General features: G+C 41.4%; 1 protein-coding gene across 2 annotated transcripts; it reads right to left on the reverse strand.

Annotated features, from left to right (window-relative positions):
• Positions 1 to 224: 224 nt before the first annotated feature.
• LOC118794719 (max-like protein X) lies at positions 225 to 8,087 on the reverse strand. 2 transcript variants are annotated; one of them, XM_036552980.1, is made up of 8 exons: positions 8,018 to 8,087; positions 6,731 to 6,767; positions 6,334 to 6,423; positions 4,321 to 4,430; positions 3,852 to 3,954; positions 3,315 to 3,414; positions 2,328 to 2,529; positions 225 to 1,989 (listed from the first exon to the last, which is right to left on the reverse strand). In XM_036552980.1, exons 1-8 carry the CDS (start codon positions 8,057 to 8,059, stop codon positions 1,933 to 1,935), a joined length of 741 nt encoding a protein of 246 aa, XP_036408873.1. In that variant the 5' UTR covers positions 8,060 to 8,087; the 3' UTR covers positions 225 to 1,932. The 2 variants fall into 2 exon arrangements, with proteins under 2 accessions (XP_036408873.1, XP_036408872.1); XM_036552979.1 differs by having other exon boundaries at positions 6,731 to 6,770; positions 8,018 to 8,084.
• Between the last annotated feature and the right edge of the window lie 2,917 nt (positions 8,088 to 11,004).

Here is an 11,004-nt window from a genome sequence, read left to right on the forward strand (position 1 = left end):
CCTAGCCAGTTGTATGCTATGATTGAAAGTCCCAAAACTGCTAAAAAAGGGTAAGATCAATAGCTGTTTGGACACTTTCAACATCATATATTGTCATATTTAACCTGTATTTGTACTGATTAAGTGCTGAGTGTCAAGTACCGCAAACTCAACTTACACAGTATGAATGTTATACACTTTATTTGTAGTTACAAATCATAAACATACAAAAATATTGCGATCAAATTCTCTTGTCCATATCAGTAAATCATCATGAAAATGAAGGCCCTGTAATATTCCTACCAGCATACATATTTATATTTAAGATTTTCACCACTTTCTGTTGAAATAGCATACAAAACCACCCCTTTAAAAGTTCACAGGCAGTTTAATTCTCCAAAATACCCTGAAAATAGGAAATCTCAGATGAGTATTATTCATTCAAAGTCTGCTTTACATTATGTGATGTATGTTGAAGATGTTGCAAGTATGTTTGGGGCCCCAATAAAGCAAATCCATTAAAATATGGCAAATGCATCCTTTTAAAGAAATGTATATTTGTCAGTGTTCTCACTGAGAGACATTCAATGATGAATTTCACTTTTTCTACAGTGGCTGCAAAAAGAAAAAAAAAAAATACTAAAAGCGGCATTTAGCAATGAAAACGCCCAATGTTCTGATTCTGAGATGACACAGTTAATATATAAAAATCTTATCAAGACTACAATTCCATTAATAAAACAAAATCCAGATTAGAGCTCTGAATTTTAAAACCAATCAGTCTGCCATATGATTTTAATGTGAATCTGTAATTACGTGGGTTGTTGTCTCATTACAAGACTGCTTGTTTACAAACTTCAGCTTTTCAACTTGATAAAAAGTGTTTGGAACTGAAGGTCACAGCACTTGAGTTCTAGTAGCTTAAATGTTCCATTTGATTGATCCAGCAGTAGCAACACATATACATACATACGTACAGACAGAGGGAGTCTAAAAGATGTACTCAGCAGAGAAATGCATTCCGAAACCGGGCAATGCTTTTTGATCTGGACTGCACACGCAAACTGAAAGCCTTCCTGTGACTGGTGTTGGTGGGCCACTTTGGAGGCACTCGATAGCAAGATACTACCACTTGCAGTGTGCAGGTGTGGTTTGAGGAGGCGTGGATGTAGGTCATTGGATGGACATCAAAGTCACCTAACTTAACTGCAGCCAAGGTACGTGGGCAGAGCCTGGGGAACTCAGAAAAATTCTCATAATCCAGTTTTAATGACCATACAAACCTCTCTCAGGCGAGTAACTCTGACTGCTTGCGTGTGCAGGAACACAGGGATAGAGACATGTAGTTATCCAGATACGAACGCATGTCCAAAGTGATTATGTGGATGGCTGAAACGCTCCCAAAAGCATGAAAGTCAAAGAAAAACAGCATCACATTATGAAGTTCCCCGTGGGGCCACCCCCTCGGGTGTGTCGAACGGAGGTAACGGAAAAATAACGCACACTGCCGTAACAAACGGAACGGAAACGCACACACACACCGACAGAAAATACTGATATCACTGTAATGGCTCACAAAGAGGAAACCACCCTTGTATATACCAAGTATGAAGAAGAGCCTGGAAATAAAACACTTCACTACAGACCAGGCGTGGGCCACTCCAGTCCTCCAGGGCCAGAGTCCGGGAGGTTTATACGCGCTTCTCAATTAGCAACTGGCTTATACCAGTGGTTTCAATTAGACGCGAGCTGAGACCGCAGTGGACTAGTTTCGGACCTGACTGAACTAAAGCGCTAAAGTTGCCTATCCGTGGCGCAGACAGCTGAAATACTGAGGAGGAGAGGCCAGGTGGCGATGGGGTGGAGATTCATCTACTCCCTGAGGGCCCAGAACAGGACATGGCTCCATTTTGGGGGGGCGGGGTGGGAATCCAGCGCAGAAGCTTCGCTCCGTCAGTAGAGCTGACCGTTCAGCTGTTGAAGCACCCCCACCACAAACTCCCGCAGAGTCTGTTTAGGGAAACATACATTTATACCCTTACTCAGAGCAAGTTACAAAGGAAAAGGAACAAGTGTAAACACAGCAATTTCATGTGAACAGCAGCACATACAGAAAACAGACTAAATCTGAGCATGTCGGAACACACCACAGAACCGTACTGTAACACCGTGCCACGCCAGGGTTTCTGTGAGCGTCTTGCACACTGCACTTAGCAGCACTAGTGAACTCAGTGGCCTGCTGGACGCCTTCCAGTAACAACTCTGTCCAGTCAGATCTACCGCACTAAAAGCGAACCGAGACAAAGTAGTAAAAGCACTGCTGGGGAGAATTTCCCACCCTGCGCTACCTGGGGCTTGCAGTGCTCTTCGATCCAGCTGAAGACGCAGGCAGAGAGCTCCTGGAAGCTGGAGACCGAGACCGAGGCGCTGAAGGACTGGAAGAGCGAGTCCATGATGTTCTGGAATATGCTGAACTTCACCTGGTCCGACACCTGCTCGTCGCTCTGCTGCGGGTTGTCCTGGTGTGCCTTGACGATGTGCTCGTAGTTCCTGCGTGGGGCATACAGACGGTGACAGTGGAGTAAGACGCTCATTGTGGGGCGGCACAGCGCTGCAGGGTAAACAATGACACGCGCATCCGATCTAACGCGGCATCAATCGACGGGGTGTAGCTGACCACAGGTGACCATTCTGTGGCCTGGGATGTGGATCTAAACAGATAGGGAAAAGGGAACTGAGGCTCCAGGGAGAGAAAGAAATAAAACGGTGCTTTAATGTCACCCCTGCTTAAGAAGTGTGAGCCAGAATGTCAAACCGATCCCCCCTGCACGCGTTTTAGTGAAGAAAATCAATTTCGTTTTGAGCAATCCCATTTCCTGCGCGTGTCCTAACTCCCCATCAGTGAAGAGACCCATGCTGTCCGTCTTATTACTTTGGGTTCCTGCTCAGCGGGAGCCCGGCTGAGCCTTTAAACAGTAAACACGTAAAAGCTGTCAGACCTCCCACAAACTCCAGTTCTGAGGATGGACAAAGAGCACATCTCAGAGGCGAGACATCAGTTCAGGGCATGCTTTATTTCCTGCTGTCAACTGCTCCAACAATTTAATTAAGCCTCAAGAAGTTCAACTTCTCCCAAACGCAACACTATTTATTCATTAAATACGTTATCGTGATCTCCAAATTTAAAAATCAGTGAGATTTACTCGACCAGAAAACTTAAAAAGGTTGTCTGACTCAGCCACTGTTTCTGTTCCAGAATGAATTTAGCCTCCATTAAGCCTGATGCTAACAGAAAGTGTCAGAGGTCACATCGAAAGGTTCTTGTTGCTGCTTACGTCTTCATGATCTTGAGTGCCATCACTTCTTTTCGCAGGGTGGACACTTCCTCCTCCTGTTTCTTCTTCTCCTTGTGTAGAAACTGGATGTAGTCAATCGCTGCACAAAACACACTCAGTCAGCATTTCGCCTCTACACAACTGCCCCAAAGTAACCCCCGGCTGATTCCCGACGCTCCCGCAATATCAAAACAAAATGTCACATTGCTACAATTTTAATGACAGGTCATGTGTCAGGTAGGGGATAACATGAAGTAGTTTTTATAAACAAGACACCCTCTTTATTAGCGCCAAAAAACCCTAAAGCAAGATACATTGGCTATTCAATTTTTGCAGTTGATCAAAATTTATGGCAGTCCAAGGAGTCCTAAGTTTTCTTTTTGTCATTTTTATCCTTATTTAGAATGCAAACAAAATGTCCCAAACCTAACAACTTTTCACAATACCTCTCTGTAAAGCAATATCCTTAACAGTTGATAACAGACCAAAAAAACCGAACACTGAAAAACTTCCACAAATAATGCCAAGAGCGCTTACTTTTCTGCAGGACGGTGGCCTTGCTGATTTTTTGCGTCCCCATGGCAAACTCTGACGGCTGCTGACAAGTGGGTACTATTGACTGCAGATCATCGTAGCCTTTCTGCGGAGAGCCACCACAAACCTTGGTCATCCCATTTGAAATCACCAGCCTCCTGGGTCTCTTCAGAGCTAACAATCATTTACCAATGTTCACTGTGATACTACAAATGTTATACTTGAATACACACCTGTTCAGGAGACAAATGCCACCTGCAAATCACAAACACCCAGCCTAATGCTACTGTACCCCTACTACTATTTGATATAACTTGGAACGACCACCTGTCACAGAACCTCAGAAATACCATCATGGCGAAATGCTTCTGATGAATATGCAGCCTTTTTCACACATAGGTATGTGTAACTCTGGTGTCTGAACACTGAAACCCCAAAGCCCTCTCGCCCTCTCGCCCTGACCCCTGCTGACCTTGATGGCGTCCCTGCGTTTCTGCTCAGCCTGTGTGTGCGCTTGTCTCCGCCGGTCTTTATATGAATCCTTGTAGGAAGTCTCGTGCCTGTAGTCACTGTCTTCATCATCTGCAGATTAAAAAAAAAAAGACACCATCTGTCATGGAATGGGCCACAGACAAAACAGACATGGCATCACCCTAACCCCCCAATGCTTGCATTCCGTGGTGTGCCCTGATCCAGTGCAGAGCAGAGTACTATAGTACAGGGAAACCTGAAGGCAAACTGAACATGCAAAAAGCAAGCTGTTAAGGAGGAGACAGAGTGCACAGGAGAAAGGGTAAGTCTGCTCAGACATACAATGCATTTACAAATCTGTCCTACAGAGGGCGCTGACTTCACATGCATGCGCTATATCCAGATAAAATCTTTACCCTAGGACTCATTTTCAAACACTTCTTGACATTTTTTCAGAGAGATAACATGAATCAATCTCTACATACTACATATTAAACACATACTGAAATTTTAGAGGTGGGAGAACTCCTTTTATGAGTGCTTCTCTTTCTCAGTGGCGCTGTATCAGCACAAGAAAATACATTTTTGTTGATTTGCACAGTAACCGCAACACAAATTATCATTACATTATAAATCGCCTTCAACAATAGGACTTACTCTCCCAGAACAATTAGTAAGACAACAGTTAGTCAGTAACAACTTAGTATGTTAGAAACCTGTAATTTCATTTGCAATCCTGAACCTGTGAAAAGTGGTGCTTTGCATGGCCTTGCCTAAGTACCATAAACAGCATTCAGTTTCATACATGGAATGTAAGAAGAAAGATTAACCCATATTCTGAGTAAACAACAGATAAGATAGATCGATAGACAAAGTTTACCAGTTGCTCCTTATTTCTGATATGGACTGATAGACAGTCCAATTACCAATGTCCATTTCAGATGATAGATGGAATGATATCCATCATAATGTAAAACTAAGATGACCTGTTTTAAAGGCGACACTACCGTTATTCAATCATAACAGCAAATCACTGTGATTACAGTACACATTGAGCTCATCAATAACTACATTACAAAAACTGTGTAAATATTTCATATTAGACATACTGGAACATGTTAGTTATTAAACAGACATTATTATTATTATTACTATTATTAAGAGACTATGAAGACATCATGCATCTTAAATGGTCAACATTAGAGGATTATTTCAACTGCCTTAACAAGTAAACAGTCACAAATTATTGAAAAAGGGATAGTATCAACAGATCTATCCATATCAGCTGAAAAGTGGCATTATTACTTTACATGGGGTTTATTTTGCCTGTACTTATATTAATGGATCAGGCTTAGTTAGCTCTACAGATTAAATAATTTGCACATATTTTATGAAATCATTTCTGCATTCTATTGTCAGTTTAGAAAGAGGACAGATGCATATATTTTGACAATCAGTAACACAGGGAAGCACTTAAACTGCATGTCTGAACTGACATATGGACTGTTAAAAGGTATAAGGTAGATTAGCTATTTAACAAAGAAGGCTGCATTCTGTTAACTTAATGCAGCAGCTAACCAAGATACCATCCATGCTAAAATGCCATCAATAGTCTTTCTTTGTGATACTGATATTTTCCAGTTTTGACTCTTCTTTTAGTTTATCTTCAGTCTGACTACAACAGCTACTCAAATCTCAAAAAGTATGGACAATATCAATGTTACACACATGTCCCCAGCTCAGAAATCTAACCCATTTTTGTGTGCAGTACAAAAATGCACCACATACATTTGCACATTTTCTCAAGTAAGTCCTTTGCAACACAAGGCTAGACAGAGGAAAGGAGGTCTGTCTTGTACATACTCATTATAATCCCCCATCTGTTAAATGACAGATGTAAGGAAAACGACTGACTAGGTCTCAGAGAATGGCCCTTGGGGCCCTGCCACCAGGGGAAAAGTCAGGATTTCTGAAGCTATTATCCATCTGGTCATTTATGGCTTGTGTTGGGTACCTGTATTTGGTACTGAAGAGGCACTTGTGGAGCCGATGCTATTGGCTCTGGAGACCACGGTTCCCTTCCTTGCACTCTCTGCAAAGAAGCCTGAGAGAGGGAAAGTGTGAGGGGAGAAGACTATTCACATCAGCACATTATTACTAAGAAAACTGACAAAGCAACCATTTATCACCTGCAACAACAGCTCAACATCTATATTTACATATAAGCACAGTGTTAAACAAAATTAATCTCACAGCACCTTTCTCTTGAATACAAAGCATACTCACTTTAGGCTTTGTTTTCAGCCGGCAAAGGCCTAAAGCGGCCCAAATATTTCCCGTTAATCAAGGGACAAGTGTTTTAAATAACCTCCAAAAACTAGCTAGCCAACATCCATTTGCTTGGAACTTACTGTGGTCGAATCCGTTGTCACTGAAGGCGCTATCTGCCTGCTGGGCCATCGCGAAAACCGTTGCAAGAGGGAGGAAAATGGGAATAATAGGTGCATTCAGAACAGGGGTTATAAATGATTTGGGAACGGCAATATGGTGAAAATGGGCAGTCTTTACACCCACACAGTGGTCCCCGAGTTTGATTTTAAACAACGGGTGGGCATTCAAACCAGACAATGGCGCCTGCCTTTCTATTATTCTGATGATGATGATTCTGGGACATTTGTACACAGAGGGAAGCCTTACATTTTCTGTTCATTCTGAATCTGACCATGTAAGCATACAAGCCATTAACAGAAAAATCGTTCGAATACAACTGCACATATGACTAGCTCCATTGTTAAAAACAAAACAAAACAAAACTTAACAAATTGCAAACAATACAGGTAGCTAACGTTACCTAGACGTTAGCTAACTGCAATGCTCATTATTGATAAAGGAGCTAATTATTGATGTCAGTCAAATATTCCTCATCAAGACAACACTGTTGCAAATGCTACAAACCCAAACCAAAGTAGCAAGTCAGGAAAGGTAACATTAATGACTAGCTAGAGCAGCTAACGTTAGCTTACTCAATTTACAGTGTCGAGATCCCGATCTAGATAAATAGTCTACTAGTTTTTCAACTGTAACTAGCTAGCAAGCTTGATAAAGATACCTCGAACAACTTAAAAATCGATAAATTTTATTAGGCTGAACACCGAATCTCTACTAAAACAACAAGCTAGCTAGCAAACATAACCACTTTAAAATGAACCTGCAAGACCATTAGCCACCTAAAACGACTACGCTAGACCTAACTAACAAGGAGTTAAGGAGCTGGACGCTAGCTATCTTACTGTCATCCAAACTATTACCTGGTATTAAGTTAACTAACTAATTTGCTTAATTAACTGCGTATCGTCTATACTAGTGTTGCGTCTGGTACTACTAAACAGCTAGCTAGCTGTTAGCTAAAGGACAGTGACAGCTAGCTAGATAGCCTAGCCTTCCAGTAACTACAAAAAGCTGATGTTTTTTTGCCTGCAGTGTACAAAAAGGAAACGGGCCTCTAAGGCAGCTAACGTTAGCTAACTCAGCTAACATTTGGTAAGGTACGGCAACACATTGGAAGCCTAACAAGAATTTCAAATGACGTTTGGCAGCACAGGCCCTACGACAGCAACGCACTAGCGATATACAGAATGATAATGTTACTAAAATTGTCGTTTTCAACTTAATGATACACTAAAAGTACTTTGGCTTACTTTGCTCCAAGGATCTTCTGGCGATGCATTGGTTTCCGTCATCTTGGAATACTAGCAGAGGCATCACGGGATGGAAAAGGAAGGTTGAGCGAAACTACGCCGTCTGCTGGAAAAAAGATGGGTAGCACACAAGAGACAGCCTACAATGACAGTCAGATTGTGTCACACTTCTTACTAGGTATGTCGACACCTCTTAAAGCACTTTGTTCCTCATCTTTTACTCCTATACGACACCCTAAAATCTTGCATATGAGTTCATAATTTTCCATCTCTGATTTGCGTGAAAGTCCTAGACGGTGATCTGTGTTTGGAAACCTTTATTCATTGCTTTCCCATGCGAAATGCTCTTGAAAAAGTTCCGCCCAAAACATCGCATTAACATCTTAAGAGATAAAAATAAATTTGAATTACTTGGACAAACGAATGAATAAATTACAAGTTTACACTTCTGGTCAAGATAATGTATACTGTGCATTCTCCAGCAGGTGGCATAATAACTTTATTCAGCCAAGCACAATAAGAACATTCTAGGGTTTACGTGTATTTATGAATATTCTGAAAATAAATGATTCTGCCAACTCTTTGTTCTGATGATAACAACATTTATTTTGATGGTCACATGCTGATGATAAAACTGGGATAGAACCATGTGTACAGCACTGCACCAATTCACTGCTTATTAATCTATTCCAGGAAACACTCACATTCTGTTCACTGGAGCCCAGCTATGACTGAACCTCAGATCTATCTTCTGCATGAGGACTTATTGTGCCATATTTATTCATAAGTCTAAATAAGACAGAACAACAACATTCTATAAAAATGTACACTACGTATTGGATTTTTTTTCTGGTTTGAATGTATATAAATATGAAAAGGTTTAAATGTAATATACCAAAACAGCATTGCATTGAGTGAATTCAGAAACCAATAATATATTTTATTCCAGGGATGGGATAGCTGATCTACTCACCCCTACACCAGCAGAATGAAGCTAATTTGTTCTGTGGCTATGGGCTCCTGGTCACCGTTAACAGATGACACGGCCAGTTTCAAACAAGGTCCGTAGGCCTCAGCCTGCACAAGAGACAAGTGCTTCTTTTTTGTCCAAGTCAATTGGCAGCCATGTTCCCGTGCTTTTGATTTCAACCACTCCGTCTGACGCAATTGGTCTCGATAGTAAAACTCTTTTAGTTTTTCTTTGTAAAAGGCATTCTGCTGATCTCAATCCAGTTGAACACTCCAGCCCAGTGTTCAATTAGATTGAGGTCTGCGGACTGACATGATCAGTTGAAGCGATTTGTCTTGCACTCTATTTAGTCTTTCTTTGTAGGTCTGGTTGAATGATTTGTATAATTGTCATGCCTGAATGTCCATTTTTAGTCATGTTTGAGCTTCTTGGCCAAGGAAACTAGGCTTTTGCCCAAAACTACCCCAACCTGGGCTAAGTGTGGTGTTGTTGCACTTTAGAATGTGGAAGTGTGACATGACACTTTTCCCAGGGCTAAAAGCTGCTTTAGCCTGAGCTAATATAGCTATTAGCATGGGGCTAACATGACTGTGAAAAGCCCTAATGAATCCTTTTCTGTGTGTTACTTCCTATTGTTCCCCACATATTGTGCCAGAAGCTTCCATTGACATTCCAATAAGAAGAATGTTGGTGTAGATTTGTTTTGTCTGATCTTGTTTTAAAAATTAGTTACAGGTGTGAATGAATATGACCCTTTGTGAAGGGTCTGAATTTGCTTTGTACAATACTATTAACAATATCTTAAAGTATACCATTTCAAAACTTTTTAAGAAAAAAAAAAAGAAGACGACAGAGTATTGATATATTTTTAATTCCTGTTCTTTGTGAGGATGTTAAGGGAAAGAGGAGGGGAGAGGTAGGAGTGACAAGAAGATGGATATGCCTTCATTCCCTCTCTCCTCTTCAATTATTTTTCCACACTGTTTTAAAGTAGAGAATAGCCTTGACAATAACCTGAGTTCACCCAACTCCTCTGAATTCAGCAGTTATTTAGCAGATAGTGTTATTCAAGCATACTTGAGAGATCATCAGTAGATTTTAATCAGAGAAAAGTACAAAACACAAATTACATGCAGATGTGTGGGCATAAGTGAGTGATTGTATAGTCAAACAGGAGACATTGAATGATTCTTACGTCCTAGTTGCCTTTCAAGTTGATTACCCTTGCATTGCTAAAGGTCATGCGCACAAATCTCCCGAATTTAATGCAGACAGTGACTGGTGATTGTCTGATACAGCTATACTGAGAGGAAACCTTGGGTGACCAGGGAGTGAGGAGAGTAGGAAGGCTGGCATCTCCCTGTCATTATATGTCCTCTCATCTTGACACTGTCTATTTGCACCTAATCACAGGTTGAAGAGTAATGACGTAACAGCAGCTCAGCAAACATCATGTTTAACCAGCTGCTGAAGTTCTGCTACAGTTTAAAATCATCACACCTCAAGATCATATTGATGTCTCTCTCCATCAGCCTCTCCCTGCTCTTAGTGATTGCATAATCTTCTCTTTGGGGCTGTAACTCTCTGTGTCTGTTTTTCTCCATGGACAAGTTATGTGTGTGTATGTGGTTAGGATATATTTCAGATCCAGGCTTACCTGAAATATGTAAAGAAATATTTAATGAACAATTTTAACAAGGGATAAGTTCATGGATGTCCAGTGCCTCCGTCTCTCTCATACATACACAAATACATGGCAGCACTAGGACCCAGCAGCCATATCCTCACCTTCAGCAGGTCCTCCACCCCATAGAGAGCTGCATGTGCTGCTGTCGCAGTTTCACACAGTGAACTGTTTCTGCTGGGTGGCTGTTGATCTTGTCTTCTTCCCCATTCCCCTTTGTCCGCTCAACATGGCCGTCCATGAGACGGGTCGCACTCTGCACCTCATGTGGATGTCAGAGAGCCTAGCCATAAGGAGAGGGAACCCCCTAGAACCCCAAATCCCCAGCTTTGC

This window comes from Megalops cyprinoides, chromosome 19 (assembly GCF_013368585.1).
Source record: "Megalops cyprinoides isolate fMegCyp1 chromosome 19, fMegCyp1.pri, whole genome shotgun sequence".
Classification (NCBI taxonomy): domain Eukaryota; kingdom Metazoa; phylum Chordata; class Actinopteri; order Elopiformes; family Megalopidae; genus Megalops; species Megalops cyprinoides.